Here is a 22,004-nt window from a genome sequence, read left to right on the forward strand (position 1 = left end):
CCAGAGCCATAAAGTTGCAGTTTTGTACTTTATTGGGAAAATGAGCAGGTTGATGACATCCTCTTCTTCTGAGGATATTTTTTAAATGAGACCCAGGATTTCCCCCAGGGTTAGGAGAGAGCATTCCTAACTCCAGACCCACCAGAGACCGCTTGTGTGCCAGCCGATGCTGCTTTCACCCTGCATTTTTCTTTCCTGGTGCCTTTCTCCAGAGTTTGAAACTGAAGTGCTTTTTCTCCCCCACAGAATGTGGCATTTAACCAAATAGCATTGGACTCAGAGGGAAAGGTGTATTAATGCATCTGGGAGAGAATTTATAAGGGGCTGGCTCTCGAGGCATTCCCTCGGTGATCACTAATTGGAAATGCTCTTGCCGTATGTCACTTTTCTAAGAAACAAATAGGGACCCCTGAGTTCCAAATACACAGATAGGAAAGCCTCACAGTCATCCATGACAACAATACAAATTCAGTACCGTATGGTTACGATGGGCAGTCGATCAGCAACTACCTCACAGTGTCCTCATTTGGGGGATCGTCTGCCTTGGAGGAGGGAAAAAAGCTCATTCAATTCCATTGATATAATCCTTCCTTCAGTGCTCTGATTGACGTTTTAGCGGTAACCTTTTGTTAATATTGTACAAAAATGTATGAAAAAGAAAAAAAATAACCCACTGTGTTGCTACCCCTGTTGACATTTTTATAAAAAGTAATACATATACAATATTAGAAAAGGTATAAAATAAAAAAACGATTCACTTCTCCTCCTTGTCCCTTTCCCCAAAGGTCACTCATTGGTAATTGTTTCTTGTTACTTGTTGCAGAAAAAAAATTATATGTATATCTCCATAAATAAAACAATTGAAACACTTCATACACTGTTGGAACCTTGCTGTTTGATTTAATATGAAGATCTCTCATATTAGCACATACAGCTTTACTGAGTCCATTTTAATTGTGTTACAGTATTTCATCACATGGCTACATCATCATATAAATTACCCGAGCAGTCCCTAGGTCAACTCTCAAACAAGTTGAAAAGCCCTGCAGCTCTGACCTGTATGACATCTGCTGTGAGAATGCTTGCACACATTTATTTTAGGATGATTTGTAGTTTGTTGGTGAGGTAAGTTTTCTCCCAGTGTTTAATCAGAGTGACATAGAGTGCATTGCGTTGTATAGAAGAAATGGCTTAGAAGTTTATTCACTATTGTTATTGTTTGTTTCTATAAACAATAGTTTTTCTTCCTCACCTGCAGGCCATTTTGGCAGAGATGTGCTCTGTTCCATGCAGTCATTCAGGGACTCAGGCTGACAGACGTTCTGACATCTTTATATCCTTTCCAAGGTCACCCTGGGTGTTAACACCCACATAGTAATAGTATATGGGCAGGAATTGCATGGGAAGTGTTCATGGACAGATCTTAAAGAGTGGCACACATCTACCCCATCGTCCATTGTCTGGAACTCAGTCTGTGGTCACACTCAAGTGCACGAGAGGCTGGGAGACATCATCATATAAATTACCCGAGCAGTCCTTAGGTCAACTCTCGAACAAGTTGAAAAGCCCTGTGGCTCTGACCTATATGACATCTGCTGTGAGAATGCTAGTGTCTTACTAGTCAGTCGTGTTAGGAAAGTATAATCTGGTCAGCATCTTGATTTAGTTACGTGTTTGGTCCCACTGCAGTAGCTTGTAAAGAAGCCAAATGGATATGTTATAAGGAATAGAAAGACCTTTTTCTTTCAGAAGATGAAGGCATTGCACACTCCTTAAATAATGGTGCCTGTCAGGTTTTTGGACACTTTTTCTAAGAAAGGAGAAAAGATATTAAAAAGATAGGTGTGAATGCAACAGGGACTGACAGAAAACCTGGTGACTTCAGGGATTGATACTGTAATTGTCTACATGAGCTATAATTTATCAAAGCTCCTAGAAGTATTTTATGGAAGGCTTCAGGAGTGCTCTAATTTTACAAATGAAGCCATTGATGGCTGACCATAAACCTATCCACAGCCTAGGTCTGTGTTTGAGTCTGGAGGCAGAGAAGAGCAAATAACAGAATGAAAGGCTGGAGACGGCCCGCTGGACAATGGTGTGATCTTTTGCATTAGCGTGCTGTCGATAAGCATCATTGCGGCACAGCCAGTGGGTGCCGAGCTGACCACAGAGCCATGCTGGACCAAGAAGGATGCCAAGAAATAATTGATAGATGTATTCCTGAAAATTCATATTCTGCTGCCGAATTAATCTTATTGATTCAGGGATTCTGAAAGTGGCCATAGATAATTTTAAGAAGCAAAGGCATTTGTATTTCTTGAGCAGAAGACCAGAGTAACAGAGGAAATCCCATCTCGGACATAAAACCCAGAAACCTGGCTCAGTAAACGTAAAACTTGCATTGTGTGTCCTCCAGAGGCCCCTGCCTAGGTTGGCTGAGAGAAGGGGTTGTCTTGCGAAGCTGCCCGTGGTAAAGCTTCACTGGCCGTGGTTGAATCTTTGCTCCCATAGAACCTGTGTTTAATAATGAGTTAGAAGAGACATTAACAGCATAATAGCAAAGAGGAAAAATAGAAATGCTTGGAGTGCGTGACGCAGGGTCAGACCTTTGAAGGAGGGGGATGTAAGGCTGTGGTGCCGGGAGAGAAGGCTGTCCTACATCGCCCTGGGAGGACAGTGCTGCCGTGGGTGAATGTCAGTGGGTTTGGGGAGCTGCTGCCCTTGACCACGCCTGGCTTCCTCCTCATGCTCCCTGCGTCCCACCTTCCTGGCTCTCTTGTCTTCCTTCTCACGTTCCCACCACTCTTGTGAGTGTATTATTTATAGTGGTAAGAAGCAGCCTCACTGGGTCTCAGTTTTCCTGTCTCTAAAAGGAAAGGTTTGGAATGGATGACTTCCAGCTCTGCAGTGGAATGATTCTGGGGTTCACCTCTGACTGGCCGTCCTTATTGAAGCATTTCCTGGGAAACATTAGTGAGAACTCTTTTGCAGTTCTAATTTTTTAAAGAAGTCTAATTCCTGATAAAAATTATACTTGGGAAGTCTTGCTCAGTATATAGTTAATGATCACTGATCACCTGCTTGTGGAGATTTTCATCTCAAGATTTTCCTATTAAGTTGAAAAAAACAGTCTGCATTGTATTCCCACAAATATTGATAGCAAAAAAAAAAAACATTAGGGGAAATGTTCACAATTGGTGAATCGAGGTGAAGACTCTAAGGAATGTTGTATTCTTTTAACTTTTCTGTAGGCTTGAAAAATTTCAAAATAAAATATTGGAAGGTAAAAATGGGCAAGTGTATTTTCTCTTCCCTTAGGGAAACTGAGACAAATCAGATGAAGCAGTTGATTAAATGACTTTCTCAAGGGCAATCAAGAGTTAAGTGGGAGGACCTGGAGTAGATTTCAGTGGCTCAGTTGCCATTCTAGTTCTTCTCAGGCCGTATCTCCTCCCTAAAGGAAAGACAGATGTAAGAAGGAGTTTCCTCTAGCCTACTGCTTCTGAACAAAATGTTTCTGAGCCTGGCAACATTGCTGTGTATTTCCACTTACAAATTATCCAAATGGGCAAAGCAGGAGATAGGGACCTGTCAGCTTTATAAAGGTGCTCAATGAATGGCATTAGGTATATAGTTCACCCATTGAGAAGAAATGGGCGGTTCTAATTCCGAACCTAGGATTTTCATGTCTGACAGCTTGAAACAGAAAAGGATTCTGTAGTCAGCAGTATTTGCTAGTGAAGGAAGGCATGCTAGGTGCAAACCTGATAGAAGGGGAGACAAAGTCAGAATTGCACAGTGTATTCTTCCATTGTTGTCCTTGGAAGGGCATTGTGACCAGTAGACTCTGAAAAGGTCCTCGTCCTCTTTGTCTAGCTTATGGCAATTTAGGAGAGAGATGTTGAACACGCCCCAGGCTCTGCCTGAGCCCAGGCCCATATTGGGTTTAGAGGAAGGAGAGGTGGGTCTCCAGGGGCAGCTTTACATGAACAGACAGTGGTATTTGCCTGGCGCCTTTCCCCATCTTATAACTGTCTCCTTCTGGAACTTCGGGGAAGGAGGGTCTCTGGATAGTTTTCAGAGTTTTATGTTGTTACCTGACCTAGTAACAAACTGTGAAATGAAAATATCTGTGTATGATGGGTGCGTACCTCACTGACATGATGGCATTTATAAAAAGCTAGAATCGTTACTTGGGTGAGCTCTGGGAGGTTCATCAGCTTGGAAGGGAGGTGATCACTTTCATCCTGGTCTGAAGCAAGCATCGCCCTCTCGTGGATCTCTCATGACCTTTAGTTGCTTCCCTTGTGCCTCGTTAAGTGTGACGAGCAGCTGTAGATAGGTAAAAAGAGGCCAGCGCTCCCATCAGGAGCATTCAAAACATCGTCACCTAGAGCACCCTTGACGGGTCATACTCTGTTTTTTGTTAGATCACCCTCCTCTGAAACATATTTTCACCTATCTTCATCTGCATTAACTCAGAGAAAATCCAGAGTTTTAAAAGCTGGAAGAAAGAATCAAGGTGAAGTGCACTGTTGCTAATGGTGTTTTGTCCAGTAGGTGGCGCCTCAGCAAATCTCATTTGTAGCTGATAGAAGTAAACACGTGGAGGATTTTTTAAAAGATGCATTCATAATGCATGTGAGCAAAAGGTATGCCCTGTGTGCAGGGTGGTTCATGAAGTCAACTGGAAAAAAAAAAAAAAACAGTTGGACTATGTAAAACTAACTCTCTCATTGTAAGAAAATTTTTGGGAAGAACTTACAAAAAGCTAATGTCTGGTTGAAATTAAAATCCTTTATCACGTCACATGGAGATTTTTTCCACAACATTTGGGCTGCAGATTACTGCTACAAGTAAGAGAATGCTGCTAATCATGATAGCACTTTGAGCTTTAGAGAATAATGTATGATAGATGTTTTGGTATCAGATTTGTATGTTTGAATTATGTTCAGAAAATGCTGAATACTTGAGCTGGAGAAATTCTTCCAGTAACTTTAAAAAAAACATTTTAGTGCAACATGTTAGGTGTAACTTCTTGAAGGAATAGACTGCATGTTCCTGGAATGCATTGTTAGAAACTTAATGTACATGTAATTAAACACGTGCCAAAACAGCAACTCCATGCTAAGAATGTGTTATGGTTTTTATACTCAAAGATAGTTAAAGATACTTCTTCGGAAGCATGCAAAGGAAGCAGCATTTTCACTCCTTAAATACAAGTGTCCCCTCTGAAAACTGAGTAGTGAAACTGGTAATGTATTTCTAAATCATGCACTTCAGAAGGCAAGTAAGGATTTTTTAAAAATTCCTGCTTTCCAGCAAAGTATTAGAATTGCATTACACATTTTTCCCTAAAGAAGTCTATATCTTCCTGATGGCTTAAAGTAAGGAATCTCTGTGTATTGTTTGACAAAATGGAATCAGAGTTAATCTATTAATATTTTCTATAGATAAAACAGTCAGGATACACATGTCCTATTGTGTTTCGTTTTCTTTAGAGGACAGTTAAAGAACACAATTAACAGTTTCCTCACAAATGTCCTTTCCTATCTGTCTCGCAGGAGAGTGGTGATAGGCATCCAAGGTTGTCAGGTGAGGTATAAAATCATCACCAGAGTTCTGGTGGCATTGGGGAAACCTCAAGAAGGAAAAGATGAAGGCTCCTGTTTGCTTTTAATAATTGAGTCATAGTAATGTGTTTAGTAAGACCAAGACAGGACTTATCCAGTTGACTGAACTTCAATTTTAGAGGAAGTTTGTACAAAAAGTGCCTTGTCTTTCCGTGGAAATACTAGTCTTTGGTGAAAAGACATTAAAGTGGTGTTCTTTTATGGCTACAGGAATCAATCCTTCCTTTTCCTTGCTCTTTCCCATCACCTGTCTCCTCTTGCCCTTTTCTCAAGTTGAATAATCACAGGGAAGATGATAGGAGCTTACTGGTAAGTAGTGGAGACCTTCTTACCGCTGAGCTCCTGTCATCTTCCCTATCTCCCCCACTTAGTAGTCCCACTCCCTTTAGACCAGTGGTTCCCAAGCTTGTCTGCACAGTGGAAGCACCTCGGGAGATTCAGAAACTACTGATGCCTCCTCCCACCCGCAAGATTGTGATTTAATTGGTCTGGGCGTGGCTTTAGGTTTTGGAAATTATAAAAGGTCTTCCAGTGATTCTAATGTGCAGATAAATTTGGGAACCACCATTTACTTCCTCTCCCCAAACCTCCCTTATTCTCCACCCACCCTTCTGAGTCCATCCTTCCTTGGTACTTTTGCAGCACCAGCACCTTGAGTGTATGTTTGTCCATGTGACTCCACTCATCCCCTTGTATTTTGTCTGTTTTTTTCATGTGTATTAGAATCCCATGACTATGTTCCGATGGAACTGAGTCTTTTTCCTCTTTCTATTCTCAATATCCATCTTAATGCCTAACCCATAGCAGCTGTTTAGTGATTGGTTTCTGAATCAAGGGCATAATATATATATATATATAGTAATACAGTGATTTAAACAAGATGATTCATGCACTTCTGACTCAGGGCATTTTTACTGCCCAGGTAGATATTTCTCCTTTACTTGAAGAGCCTAGATTTCCTCGTCTCCTATCTTTTCTTAAAGCGATGATAAGTATATAAAATTAAAGAAGAATATGTTTTCTTGTGTGGTATTAGCTTGTGTCACAAAAGCCAGCTTTAGATAAGGGGAAAAAGGAGGACTAAGCCTGTATTCAATAAAGTTCAAGTAAGGAAGTGTAGAGTGTTGTTGATTTCTAGGGGAAGAATTCCCTATTGCCTGCCTTACTTAAAGAATATTAATTTATCTAACTGATGATAATCTGGTAAATTTATTGTAGCATTAAAAATGCAAATCAGTTACCATGCTAAATATTCAGTGATGTGCCTAAGACTTTTAAAATTTTATATTATTTTATTAGGTGATAATGGGAGGCATAATTGTTAATGTTTGATTCTGGCAAAATACAATTAGTTTCTGTGAAACACATTGTGCCTTAATGGTATCATTAAGATTAATGAATATAAATGAATGAGCTGGGGATTTCAAATAGCACATAGTGACCTTATATCAGTCTGTAAAACTTGAGATAGATTTCCTTGATTTTTTAAGGAGAATGCGCCAGAGCCCCTGCTGTATTTTCATATAGACTAGAGAGAAATTAAATCAGCTACCTTGGGAAGACTGTTGTATACTGATTTCAGTCTGTGAAAGCCACTGATTAGTTTTACTTTAAGAATTATTTTCAAGACCCCTTTTTAGAAACTTCCATGTCTTGTATATATGAAAGTGCATGTATATTTTGGTGTTTTAAAAAAAAAATCAGGGTCCTAAATCATTGTTCAGTAAATTAGAGGTGACATGGTGGTGTCTATTCCAGATGTTCCACAATAGACATCTATTACATTTATAATTTAAAATATTATTAAGAAAGCTAGGCAAGTGAGTATTTTTCTTGGGCTAAGAGATGGAGAAAGGAACAACTGGGAGAGGCTGCTCGTCAAGGTCTTAGATGAGAGTCATGGACTAAATGTATAATGTGACCCCAAGAGTCATGGTATTTTGAGTAATGATGCATGACTGTGTGTTCTCGTAGTGTAGAGAGAAACTCTGCCACTACAAAACAAAAACAAAAAACCCGATTTATCTGTGGTGCGTGTACTTGTAATTTAAGTGCTGTGTTTGCAGCATCCTCTTACTGAACTAGAGAGAGAAAGAGGCACTGTGTCATCAGGTAGTGCTTAATATGACTTCGTAAGTCTGTCTCCTTGGTCTGACCTTCAGTTAATGCTTCTGTTTCTCCCCTGTGCGTGTGCATGTGTGGGAACGCACAGGTTTGGTTTTCTTATTTGTCTGTTTGAAAGTTTTGCAGGGCAGCCCTTGCCCGTGAATTGCTGTTGAAGCAGTGGTGGGAAGAACCACAAAAGTGAAGGAGGGAGGGGAGGTATTTTTGGAACGTGGCTACTATTTGGGCACTGGGACCCAGCCTGAGAAGCCTGAATTCCTTTGTTTGCTCTGCCTTTTTACTGTTTCCTTGACCTTGGGCTCTTCTTTTCACCTCATCGCCTCACTTTCCTTGTTGGTAAATTGGACCAGTCTCTTCCTTTTCTCCTTCGAAAGAAGCTGATGAGGATTAATGAGGTAGAATCTGGAGTACATTTCAGGGAAGACAGTTAATATCTTCGTAGAGAAGTGGAGCTCACATTGCTTACCATATTAGATGATAGAGTTCCAAGGAGTACTTAACTGTCCGTCAACTGAAAATGAATTGCAGGCACAGCCCCGTTTCTACTCACTTCTAAATCGGATGACGTGTTAGTGCAGGATGATGGAAAGAAAGGCAAACCAAATGTGAGGAGCAGTAGAATGACAGGATTCAGGGGGGACATCTGACTGCCACCTGCTTGCCTGAAAGAAAGCCACTTATTTTTAAAATCATTTTTATATGTACCTGTCAGACCTATTTGGCTCCTCAGTATTTGCAGAAGAGTCACCAGAAGTGCTTGGCTCTCTGTACGTAATCCAAACAAGATCAGAATGAGGTTCCCAGCAAAACTTCAGAATTAATCTAACCTGGAACCTCAAGGTATAATAAGGTTCTAGACATGATCGTCAGGTTTAAAACAGCTTGCTCAAGTCTCTTCAGATCTATATCATAATTCATGTCGATGCAAATACAGAGACATAGAAAGAATGCTTGGTTACTTCGTGTAAAAATCCCATGCTAATTTTATTTAGCATGCTGTCTTTGGTCAATCAGCTTTTAAATTCCAAGGTGACTAGCTTGATTTTTCTTCTTAGAAGATTTTTCTTATCTTTTCTTCCCTTGTGTTTACTTTTTTTGAGAAGTTTAGATAGGTAACAGTACATTTAACCTAGAACTTAGTTGCTTGTCACTGTAGGATTAAAAAAGAAAAGTTTAATACATGCGTAGCCTGAAAGTGCTTTTATAATCTCTGATTCTGTAGTTAAACTCAGAATATAGACAATAGAGTTCAAAATTTGAAAATAATCTTCATCTTTTATCTCTAGGTAGATCTCATCACTTTAGGAATAATTTTAGGAATATCTCTCTGTTTCAGAAGCTCATAAAATATCAGTACTTAGTTGATGCCAGGAGTATTATCAGGCATATAGATAGATTGACATACTCATGTCTGAAGCTCATACAATGGGCAGGCACCCTATGCTGGCGGTACGGCCAATGTCAGTTCACTCATCTACTCCCATCTCCATCTATATTAATATGAAATACAGGATTTTGCTAAATGTTAGTTTACGGTCCCAGTGTTGGCTGTGTCATTTGGAGATGAAGGGACATAATTGAAAAAAAAATATTGGAGCTATTTTCCATTGTCAGATCTTCATAAATGCCCTCGATGAAAAAAATGAAGTTGTATTACCCAGTTTTATTAGAAATGCTATATTTTGTTGGATCTGTGTGTTCACAAAGTAGAGAATATTTTCCTTCTGTGATTGATGTTGGGGCATTTATGAGGATAGTCTGCTATATTTCATATGTATATGAGGGTGTCATTGTTAAAATGTTCAAAAGAAAATTACGTATGTGATTTATATTTTATTATTTCCTCCTAGGATGTAATTTTTTCAATACCATGATTCCTGTCATATTGTCAGTGGTGATTTGATGGCTAATATGCCAGAAATAATTAGATTTTAAAAGGTGATGCAGATGTCAAGACAATATAGCTTTCTTGTGAAAAGGCTTAAGCGAGATCATGCATGTTACATTGTGCAAATCCCCAATTGCATACGTTGTAACAGTCTTCAGGATTACAGGCAGGATGGGAAATGCAGCTACATGCAGGAAGCCTGGGATGCAGCATATTTCAGAGGCATATGCTTGCTACTGACACCACCTGCAATTTTTGCTAAATGAAACGTGTTTTAGAAAATGCTACTCTTTAGATAAATTCAGACTTTGGTGTATTATCAGTGGGAAGACGTTAGATCCCCTCTTTTCTTTTGAGTGGGAAAATTCCTCCTCTCCCTAGAAGGCATCAAGCCCTTTGTTTTAGTCTCCTTGACAGGTTTAAAATTTTTTCTTTGGGGAGAAAAAGACACATGCAATATGAACTGCATTTTTTTTTTTTTTTACCTTTGTTGACCTTCAAGATTGAACTTTATTGTACAATTTTAAATGACCATTTTAAAATATAGGACAAGGTAATTTGTAGTTTCAGTGTTTGTTCCTGAGCATAGTATCTCCTGGGACTTTAAATGGAATGGAGCCTATTTCTGGGTGTCTTTATACTTTTGGGCACTGATGACACTGGTGATCCCTCTCTGGTTCACTTGTTTGTTACTTTAATAAATAATGTTTCTGAAGATTAGACTAATGCTGTAATATCACGGTGTTAGGCGGGGATGAAGATAAGTGTCAACTGTAGCCAGACGTTTAACCTGCTCTCAGCGTTAACACTGAAGTCTGCAGCGTGCTTTTCAGCCCCCGTGCTTCAGCACGTCCCTGGTGTCAGAGCGCTGCTCTCTCACTTGGGAGCACAGTGATGAGGAAGGGACCGCCGGGGAGGTTGAGCTTCGCCCCCAGCCTCTCCCGTGTTCCCGGCCCGGCGAAGGAGGCTTGGAACCAGGCAGGTAGCTGAGCGGCATGTGAAGCAGATGCTCGATGAGATGCTAATAGCCTGGAGGAGGAAGGGGAGTTTGCAGTCATGATTGTGGAGTCAGTAGGGGAGGGACCCGGTGTCCAGAGTGAGGGGCACGGGCTCTGCTCCTACCTTGAGGACACTGGGACCAGTTTTGCAGTTTCCCAGCAGGTGGCCTCCTGCTCTTCCCAGCTTCCCACTGCTAAGCCCATAGTAATATCTTAATTTCACAAACGAGAAACTGAAGCTCAAGGAAGTGAAGGGACTTTCCCCCAGCTGCCTGAGTGTCTGGCTGGTAGGGCCTGCCCTGGGCACTGCGCTGGCTCTCAGGGCAGGGTACTTTCTTCTGAGGATTCTGGGGGGTCAGGACTTCCGGAACACGGAAGGAAAAGTCAGGCTTGGGACTTGCCCTCCCTTTCAGCTTCTCAGCACTGCCCAGGACAGCTTTGCCCTGAGTCATTTCACCTGGAAGGAAAGAGTGATTTACGGAGTGCCTTCAGTGGTAAATTCCAGAAAACGGAAGAGTGTCAGACTAGAGATTGAAGAGCTGCCAAAAGCCCACAAATTAATGGGGATGTGTAGTACGCTGGCCAACAACTGCAAGGGGGGGCCTTAGTTCTGTGGAATTCGCTTGATTGTAAGTAAGTACATGGTATATTCAGAACTGTATAATTTTGGACCCAGAAGGGTGAAGAAGAGTTGTTCCAAGAGGGAAGCCTCTGGAGGCCCAGATGCATTTAAGAAGTAGAGCTGTGCCCCAGAGCTCTTCTCTGGCCACCCTCTTCCTCCACGCACTCCTGCCCAGGGGCACCTTTCTCCCTTCCGGCCCCAAGGCGGCTGAGACCCTCCTCCTTTTGTCTTTTAGAGACACATGGCCATGGAATCTGAGATGCCAAATGCTCTTTTCTGGTGTGTTCTGACCATTGACAGCTTAGAATGTGCTAATTTGCCTTTTGAAGCTAAAGAATCTGACACCTTTCATGTGTTCCTTTCACCCTGAAAGCACATTTTCCTTCTTTGTTTAAGCACTAAGAGGCAATAGGACGGTTAGGAACCCCAACTCAAGAGTCAGCCTGTCAGGGTTCTTATCCCAGTTCTGCCTTTCCTTAGCTGTGGAATCTTAGGAGGATACTTAACCTCTCTGATGTCAGCTTCCTTATCTGTATAATGCGGATGATAGTATGGCTAATTCATGGAGCTGTTGTAAGAATTCGATGAGATGACTTGTATAAAGTACTTAGAGCCGTGATTGGCATATACTGTGTGCTCAATATATGTTAGCTATCGTTATTTAGAAATAAAACATGGAGGAAAATAAAGTGCTAAAATTAAGAAGGATTTTAAATATAAGCACTGAAATATTTATATGTATTTTGAGCAGATCTCACAGTTACATTGGTCACTGGCATTCAGGGTTCTCTTTACCACTTAAATTGACACAGGAATAATAATATTCATGATAACGGATGCTTTATATACATTTTCATGAATGACCTGTTTCATTTGTAACTTTTTATGACCTTTATATTACCTTTTTAAAAATACAACATACTCATTGGCCACTGGCATTTATCTGTGAGTGGAAGACATAATCAATGACTGAATGAAGGGATTTATCCACTTGGCCATATTGGTTTCCCTCATGAATGAACAGAGATGTACAAATCCTTGGTCTGTTGTCTAAAAGTAACAGACAGGATATGGTAGTTAATGCATTTTGTGGGTACTTGTCTGTCTTGCTACATAGTAATCGCTGCCACAGATACACAAAGCGACATTAAGGGGAAATCCCACCACAGATTGGGGCGATGGTACTGGAAATCACATTCCGAGCACACTGAGGACTCTGGGGAGATGAGGGATAGGGTCACAGCTGTGCTCTTATGACTCTCCTCCCCCTGGCAGATCTGGACAGGGAAGCCCCTGCCTCCACCAGGAACTTACCCTCTCACACCCCTCACACGTCACCTCTGTGGCTTTTGGATAAGTGGTCCAGGAGCCACAGGCTGAGAGCTGCTGGCAGGGAGTGTATTTAGCCAGTGGAGTGTAGTAGGTAAGGTTATGTTTGGAAACGTCCCCCATCTGGGGTGCTTAAAAAATTCCTTGCGGTGTTCCTCACCGCCGTTTCCCAGTGCACATTCAGTTGCTGAAGAGTAGGTAAGATCAAAGAGTAGGTGCATTTGCTGTAGTGTAACCAATGTGGATCTAGAGTGGAGCGGTAACTGGTTCTTAAATTTGTGAGAAATATGTGACTGTGTAAATCAGGTGACAAACCTGTATCCTGCCACCAAATGACATTACGTGGACGTCAGTGATCACAAAACCTTATCCTTTCCCTTTGTGAAACTACTTAACCAAACGCTTCCCACGCCTCCCCTGATTTTTCTCACTCTGGATTTGGTCTTGTTTTTGTTTCTGTGAGCCATTTATTAATTAATTTTTACAATTAATAAAATTTGAATTTGACCCTTATTAGAGTGTCCACAGATGCTGAGTATTCTTTGAAGTAAATTATGCCTACGGTAGAGTGTGCATGAGATGTATCCACACAAATAATTTTTTTTTTAAATCAAGTACTGTGAAGCTCCTGGATTTAGATTACCATTAATGACAAAGCCTACCAGATTTTATTTGAATACACATGTAAAAGCTATACATGTTGAGGTTGGTACTTTGTGAACTGACTCACAGTATTGTGAAAATATTCCATGAAGGTGTAAAATTGCAGGAAAACTGAGTTTATTAATGGAAATTAGACTAACTCCTAATTATTACCTGTGAATAGTGTCATCATTTGAAGTTTTTATTGCATTTTAACATATGGCTTATCTTGATGAGAAAATATATAGCAAAGGGTAAATGTAGCAATTTTCGTTTTACTGTTCCCTCTGCTAAGCCGTTATTGCTTGATGTTATTTTTCAGCAGCCTTTCATTTTTGTCCCAAATGTTTTTTCCTCTGGCTGGTTTTATTTCTTTAAAATGTATGTGTATCACTTCTCAAAGTGATACATTTTGATAGGTAATCGATATTTTTTCATACTAGATTTGATGGTGCAATGGTCATAATCCTCATCTTAGACTTAGTTAATGGTTGAATACTAACCTAGATTTTTATCTCAGAATATTCCTCTGTTAAGAAACATACTTTTCACCCTTAGCCAAGTTCCTTTTTATCACTCCCAGCCACCAAACAGGTCTAGGTGCCACGTGCCTAAGATGCACAGAACCCACTTATCTGGGACACACATCACCTGACTTTTTGTCACTCTATCCTCGAAATGTCTTCTGATAGCACTTCCAACCAGTTTACTTGATTGGCCACAGAAAAGATACTTCTGGGCTCTACTTTTTTTTCCTCCTGGCATCCTATGATCTTTATTTGAAGGGGAAAAGTCTTTTCCCTTCCTTTTCTCTAGTGGGAACTTGATGTCCTCCATCAGACCCCACTTTCTCTAGAAGCGCCAGCGCAATGAAGATCACAGCCCTCAGATCACAAGCACGTCTAAGGACACCATGCTCGGCTTTTGCTTTTTAAAAGTTCAGCTTCTTGGGTCGTGATTTGTTTTTCCTAAATTCAGTTAGGACTTTCTTATGCCTCTGTGGGCAGATAACAGTGACATCTAAGTTGGTAAATATATTCTGACCCCCTGCCAAGGCACTTTGTTGAAGACTGGCACTTCACATTCAGGGAGCTGTTTAACCTCGTCTCTCAGGAGGGTGAATTGAGGGAGAAAGGGCAACAACTGTCATTCCTTTTGTTTTCATTGAAGAGACCGGCCTTCCTTTTGCAGGAAAAGGTTAAAGTACAGGTGGGCCTGTCAAGGATGGGATCTGTTTCCACCAGCTTTGCAGATTCTCCCACAGATAGCACACTGATTCTTCCCTTCCACCCCTAGATTTTCTTTTTTTTTTCCTTTTTTTGTCCTTGAATTTAAACAAAAATATGTAGTTTTTAAAAATCTTAAAAATCTTTTGTGCTAGAATTTGGGGGTACATTTTGGTTTGAGCAACAACCAGGTTTGTGCTTTTTCTTTGCTTTTAGAGGTGGCATTACTCCTCCACCTGAGAACAAGAACAAAAAAACTCTCTGGGGTTTTCTTCCTTTAAGTGGTATCAAATGAGCACGCCTAAGTGGAAAAAAATACCCTGATACCCTTCTCCGAGGTTGCGTCTGCGAGGGAAGGGTGACATTTCTTGACAGGGTTTCCCTTTGTATGTCTGGAGATGTAGGCAAAGATGGTTTGGGAACATAAAATGCAATCAATTTTCCTCCGTGGTTAGATTCATAAATCCCTGAGCTATTTTTAATGACATAATCTAATCAATTGATGGCAAGCCTAATAGTGTGTTGACAGCCAGAAAGAGACGGAAAGCTAGTGTAATAGCAGGTGCCTGGGTAAGGAACCATTTTTCTCTTCCTTCCCCACCCCCCATGTTTAGAAATCGCTAGTTATCTGGATTAGGTAAAAAACAGAAATTACCGATTTAAAAAAAAAAAATTATGCCTGCCTTCCTAACTACCTTTCTTTCAAGAAAAAAGGACTGTGTAAGGGATAAAGTGAAGGAAGAGGTAATTCTGAGACAAACTACAGGTAGCCCTAGTGTCTGCTTCTCAGGACCATACTATGCTCTCAATTTAAATATCTTTAGAAGAGAAATCAAGGGGGAATAATTTATTATAAATTGGTAGCATCGTATATTGTTACTCCTGTGCTAGGCCAGTAATGAAAACTTAATATTCATCTCTTGGTTGCTTTGAATTGAAATAAGATGAGGATGAGTGGAGTAAACAAGCTGAAACAGACTGTGAAATTGCACATGATGGGAATCTTTTTTTTTTTTTTTTTTTAGTTGCTTCTGGACTAGAAATAGGTTACTATTCCAACTAATGATGGCTCTTAGAATTTCTTCTCCCTTTTTACATTTTGGTCCAGTATCAACAGAACGAACGAAGTTGTTATCACAAGGGAAATTAAAAATCTAAACTGTATCTTTGGGCTAGGAATCGACCGGCAAGGTATTTATGTAAATGAACTGGCTTTCACGCTGGGATGGGTAAGGTGTTCCACCCGCTGTGGCTGGAGAACAGCCGCCCTGAGTCCTCTGTTTTCAGGTTTTCCGGCAGCGTGTGTGTTCTGCAACATTTCCTTTTCTTTGATGCCATCAGAAAAGATGAGCGCCAGGCATGGTGGTACTGCTTGGCTGGCCAGCTGTGCCCTAGTTTCTCACCATCCCAGTCAGCAGCTGCCTTTTACAGAGGTGTCTGTCACCGCTGATTTACTTAGCCACCTTGACCTTATAGTTGCTTCCGAAGGGGCTTGACCCGAGGCCACTGCCAAAAGCCATCTTCTGGTCACCTGGAATGCCAGGGCCAGTATTTTGAAGGAGAAGAAAAAAACAGGGCTCCCGCAATTTCCTATCTACTAGCAAGAGGCTCCTCCGCCTGGATGGATGCATTAGGCGTCTGAGCCCACTTGCTGCGCTCTCCCACCGAACTGCAAGCATCCGTGATCCCCGAAGTTGCTGGAGTGAATAACTAAGCGGGACCAGCTGACCCCGGGCTCCAATCAGCTAGAGCGTGATGTAAGTGTTTAGCAGCTGCTGGGCTCTGAATTAGCGTGCTGAAGTAGAGGTAGTACAGCATGGCTAGACTGTTGTGAGAGGCTCAGAGAAAGCGGAGGGGGAGATGGATGAGTCCAGCATTCTAAGACGAAGAGGGCTCCAGGTAGGAGATCCTTCCATTCTTGAAATGTAGGGTTGCCAGTGGCCAGCCGTGGAGGATTTCAAAGTTCCCTTTTCATTCCTTTACTGGGCACAGATATGTGCACAGTTCTTAGCAACGTGAATACGCTAAGTCTCTAGTTACAGAGCTAAGTGACCCATCACAGGGTTCAACGAGAAAGGCTCTTTTGTCAGAGACAATAGATACGACTTTTAGCTTGAGACTTTGTTGGTTGTTTGTTTTTTTTCTGCTGGCTGTTCAAGAATAGTTAAATCGTGGCTGGCAGTGACATCTGAGGAGCCGGTTGGGCATTCTGTCAGAAGTCTGGGAAGTCTGTCGAGGGCAGCAACTCCGTTCAGTTCTGGGAACACGGGACTCAGTTTTGTGTCGGGATCAGCCCGTACGGCAGGCAGCAGCGTCTGTCTGATCGCCTGGCAGATGTGTGCAGCTGCTGGGATGTTTCCTCCTGTCAGTGAGATGAAAGTTTCTGCTGGCAGCTCAATCAAAGTTCCCTGTAATTTGTTTATGTTGAGATGAGGAAAGATATGTGTCTTACTGCCTTGCTTTTTGTGCCCAAATTTCTCTAATTTAATGACTCTGACTTTAGTATACAAATGTATTCCAAGTCAAAACTTGGCAGATCAGAAAACTTGAAAGAAACATCTGCTTGGCCGTTTGTAAGTTTCAGGAAGCCAAAATATGAGTATGTTCAAAATTAGTATGTTTAACTCCTTGATAACTCTTTTTTCCTGTGTGTAAGTGGTAGTTTTCTCTGCGAAAGGATCTAATCATTAGCCATCGTTAAACTCTCATTCATTATTTTTGAGATTAAAAAAAAAAAGTGCTTGGGAAGACCGAATATACAGCACATGTAGAAATGTTTCAGAGATTCCTTGATGGTCTTTGACTCACAGCTGGGCTAGCTGTCTGCTTTTTGTTTTAAATGTCAGTTACTAATACTAATATTATTCATGTTACTCTAATATTATAATAATATTATAGATAAACTAAAGGATTATTTGTAGGTAAACAAAAGAGGGATTAAAAAAGTTGGGGTTAAATGTCATCTATTGTTCCAAACCTAAGTAAACAGACTGACTCTAATGATTTTCAGTGTGGTCATTGTTTTGAATGTACAGTGTGGTTAGTCACTGCTGTGGATTTCCTTTTCTTTGTTTTCATCACATCTATGAAGTTCTGGTAATGCACAGCTGTTTGTGTGGATTCACGTCCTCTTTGGGGTCGCTGGTTAAATATGGAAAGGCTCTTTGTTAAAAAGATGATAAACTCTATTAAACTCCTAATGGTTCAGATTATTACTATGTTGATGGCAATTCTGCTGAGAGTTTTCTCTTTCCTTTAATTCATTTTAGATAATTTAAAATGTGTTTTTGATAAGAAACTCTTTTTTGTGGTTTATTTCTGTAATATATATCATCACAACTTCAGAGGATATGATTGAGATATATGGTGCTTTTGAGGGGTATAGATTTCATAGAACTTCTAATTTTAGAAATAAAGAAATCATTATTGTGGCTGTTTAAAATAATGAAGCTATTTTCTAAGATTTGCAACAAAACAAAGGAAACGTTGCTAGTTAATATAGTACTTAGACCGTTAGATCTTCGTTGTACTTAACGTACTTTTACTACACCTGCCATATTCTACTATATAATAGATAAAGAATGTCTGCTTTCTATTGTAAATGAAATAAAACTCTCCACATTGTGAGAAATAGTAACATAACAGTGTGTAAAAGTTCTGCCACCTCATAGTTACAACTTTATTTTGGCTTAAACAAAGCCTATTATTCTTTTACTCCCATTATATCCAATATTTATTAAAAAAGACATTGCACATACAGAGTAGCTGTTTTAAGAAATTCCAATATTAGGAAACTACTTACAAAATACAAGATGTAAGTATACATTTGTATTACAAATGATGTTGCTGTAGAGTTCTTAAGAGCAACGCCACCTGGTGAATTTAGAAATTAAGTTAATCTACAAATACATACTACTGTATATGAAACATTTCAACATGTAAATGAGGTATACCTGTAGTGAACCTAGGCTGAAACTTACACATTTGTATGACTGATTCTGACTGTGTTGCTAGGTAATCTTGAGCAAGTCACATACCCTCTTGGTGTCTGTTTATTCTTCTGTAAAATGCTGTAACATGACTTTTGAGTGTACTACATGGGAGATAGGCATAACTGAATTTTTTTAAGTTAAAGGCCATGTAATAAATACACTAGAATATAGAAGGTCCTCAATAAGTATTATGTTGTTGAAAGCAAAGATGATTTCTATTCTTTATAACATTCCATATCATTACTAGTCAGATGAAATAGTTATGTTTTTATTCCATATTTGTTGTTTGAATTTATTTTTAACTTAGAAGAATCACCAATAAAGACAGTTAGCATTATTTACAGGGGTCATTATGACAGAATATATTATCTAATAATAAGACTCTATTGGCCTGTTACACTGAATAGATGCTTAGTGTTAGATGCTTAGAATTGGAACAGATCCATTTTTTAAATAACTTAAAGCCTTGTGTCAAAAATATGGAGCATACGAATATTATAATTCTCTAAAATTTAATTTTGCAATAATTCAGAATGTGTTTAGTATAGAATAATGCAGTGTGTGTTTAGAACTTACTTTTAGAATTTCAGTACCTCTAGCTCTTAAAACACAGGCCTACTAGTGGTGTTTTTAAAATTTGGACTTTGAAAAATGATTTTTAGTCAGAGCATATAATTTCTCAAGGCATGACTACCTCATAAAATGGCAACACAACTTAGTTGGTCATCTTAAGTGACTGCACGTTTCCATCTTTTCTGTGGAATGTATTAATATTTCCAGTACTACTGATAGCACTTCAATCACTGCCTTTGAAATGAGAATGAGAGAAAGAGGTCCCAGTGGCTTCCCCTGTTAGAATCTGGAAAACTTTTCAGATTGCATCTCCAAACGTGGGAAATTCTGACGGATGGATGGGCTTGGGCAGACTTTGGACTTGGGGCAATTTGAATTTCTAGACAGGTCTAATTCTTCAAAGGATAACTGGCTCCTTTCGGGCCTAATATCCCTTAAACAGGGGTCATATTTTTTAACTATCAGGGAAATTAATTGTTTCAGTGATTTCCGTTATGTGTGTCCCTTTTATTTGTTTTAATGTAAGTGTCCCTATCCCTAATGTGATAGATCCCAAGGCTGGAGAAAAATGAACAACGGGCATCATTAAAGCAGGAAGAAGGCACTAAAAGAGGGAGGGGTATCTCAGAGAGGCCTCCTGTGATCCTTTCCTGCCATTCTCTTGTGCTTTCCTTTGCTTGGTAGCATCTTCTGTTGATTTCTCCCCTCTCCAATTAAATATTACCATTTTAGTCCACTGTCATGTGCAGCTGGAATGTTAAAAAAAAATTTTTTTTCAGATATGACGAGGTTACCAACTAAATATTTATAATTTAGATTTCTAGATTTGTGTTTAGGTTTCTGTTTTGTTTGCTTCTCTTTCCCCTATACCTGATCTCATCCCCCAACCTTATTTGAAACAACAACGAAAACCTAACATTCTTACCTTGGCCTAGGCTCTGATTTTCCCCTGGCCTTGGTCTGGAATTCAGTTTTAGAAAACAGAGAAGACTCTTCTGGACTCTTACATTCTGACTGGGTGTCAGCAGTGCTTGGATGTAGGTTATTCCAGTCACAATGTCTCAGTGTTTCTTCTGTGTTAACTTTAATGTGCTTATGGATGTGTTTGCACTCACCTGAACTTAATAGCAGGATCATTACGTGGGAGTGTTATCCTGGTTCCTATCATTTGAAGACTCTGGGTGGTTACAGGAAAGAAGTCTAGTTAGAGGATTATAATAGAAACACTTAGGATAATTACACTTTGGGATAAGGTACTTTTGATCTCCAGAGGTTCCAGAAAGGCACAGAGATGACTTTGGGACAGAAAGAATCAAAATGGCACATGAACTTTTGGTAGCGATGAGTACCTAATCAGTGAGACCCGTTGTGGTCACATCCAAGTGGTGTTTCTTATCCATTGAAGGAGTTGAATTTCTGCCTCTGAAATAGAGATAGAATACTGTAGTTTTAGTTTCCTGATCCACAAAGGGGTAAGGATGGGGTGCCCTTAAAATCTTATGTTCACTCAAATTTCTATTTTGTACTCTAAGGATTGTTTTCATAACAAACTTTTTTTAAAAACAACATCAAATAAACAGGTTTGAATACTAGCTCTTCTTTTGCACCTTCTCATTCTCTGGTACAGCTGTTAATAAACCAGAAAATTGTCATCTCTGTATTTCTGTCAAGGCAATACCTGTTCTCCAGGTCATCCCTTTTCCCACCTTTGACTTCTCCGTCTCATGCCTGCAGTCACCAGCCCCTGTCAATTCTACATTAAAAATACTTATAGAGTCTAGGCAGCCTCTTTCACACCTAAATTTCTGTATTGTCTGGTACCCCTGTGTCCAGGTCCTTCTCCATTCCATCCTGCTTGTCGCTGTAGATCCCCACATCAATCCCTGGTTTAAAATCCCCACATGACTTTGCGTCATCTACTCGAGGATAGAGTAAAAATGCACCTGACTCTGTCTGATTTAGTTCAGTCTACTTTTCTGGTCTCATTTCCAACTCTTTGCCTTCCAAAACCCCGTTCCATCACCCCCTCTCCAGACTTGATGTATCCCCTTTACCTACAATATCCTTTCCTTATTTTCTCCAATTCTCCCTGCTCATTCGGGACCAAAGTAAACTATAATTCTTTCCTGAAATTTTCCATAATTACTATGTTCCATTCTGAATGTTATAATAGTCATTGTCTATTTTACTTACTTGCACACCTAATCCTATTGCGTGATACATTATTTTAAAATTATTTGATTTGAGTGTCTTATAATGAAACTACAAACACCTTGAGGCTTAGTGTCCCGTGACAATGAGTAGCTCTGTAACTTTAGACAAGTTTCTTAACCACTCTGATCTCTGTGTCCACAGCTGTGAAATGGAGATAATACATGCTTAAAGATTGAAGGCAGTTGTAAACCTTTAGCACAGCCTCTGGCATGTAGTACTTATTCAGTTAACCTTAGTTAACTGCCCTCTGGATCGGCACAGAGCCTTGCATAGTGTGATTTTAAATAATTGAATGTGGGTATCAGGTGGGCCTTAGGCAGTAAAAAGATGGTGAGCATGAATTGGATAATTTGAGGGGAGTTTATAAAAGGGATGCTTTAAAAGGTGTGGGCAGGGTATAGGGAAAGTTTAAGGTGCTGGAAGCCACAGGGAGCCATTACCTTCACTAGGCCTGAAGGAGCGAGGGAGGGAGCAGTTACAGAACCTGGAGATGGAGAAGGCAGGTGACAGGTACCGTAGGTGAGGGACACAGACCGAAGTGATTCTGCAGGGAGGTGGACGGGGACATCGCAGCCTTATTTTTCTCCTTCCTTCTGCACTCTTTCCGGTGCTCCCTATTAGCGAAACCCAACAGAAACCGGAGGGGTACAGGAGCCCCCAGCCGTGCGTGGTCCATGCATCCGAACGCCAAGGCCCAGTATAGGGTGGAGAGTAGATCTGTTTGGGCAGTGGAAATACATGCAGCATGCTTATAGCACGCATG

The 22,004-nt window shown here is 40.3% G+C and overlaps 1 protein-coding gene across 9 annotated transcripts in view; it reads left to right on the plus strand.

Annotated features, from left to right (window-relative positions):
• Positions 1-22,004, plus strand: part of MAST4 (microtubule associated serine/threonine kinase family member 4) — a 562,265-nt gene that overhangs the window by 217,624 nt on the left and 322,637 nt on the right. Inside the window, exon 1 of one of the 9 annotated variants that reach the window (XM_059916510.1) lies at positions 16,276-16,361. The exons of 7 other annotated variants lie outside the window; for them this stretch is intronic. In XM_059916510.1, the coding sequence (XP_059772493.1) occupies positions 16,323-16,361 (39 nt within the window). In that variant the 5' untranslated portion in view covers positions 16,276-16,322. Of the gene's footprint in view, positions 1-16,275; positions 16,362-22,004 lie in introns of those variants that run through there. One more of the 9 variants, XM_059916511.1, reaches the window with a different exon arrangement.

The sequence above is a fragment of the Balaenoptera ricei genome, chromosome 3 (genome assembly GCF_028023285.1).
Source record: "Balaenoptera ricei isolate mBalRic1 chromosome 3, mBalRic1.hap2, whole genome shotgun sequence".
Classification (NCBI taxonomy): domain Eukaryota; kingdom Metazoa; phylum Chordata; class Mammalia; order Artiodactyla; family Balaenopteridae; genus Balaenoptera; species Balaenoptera ricei.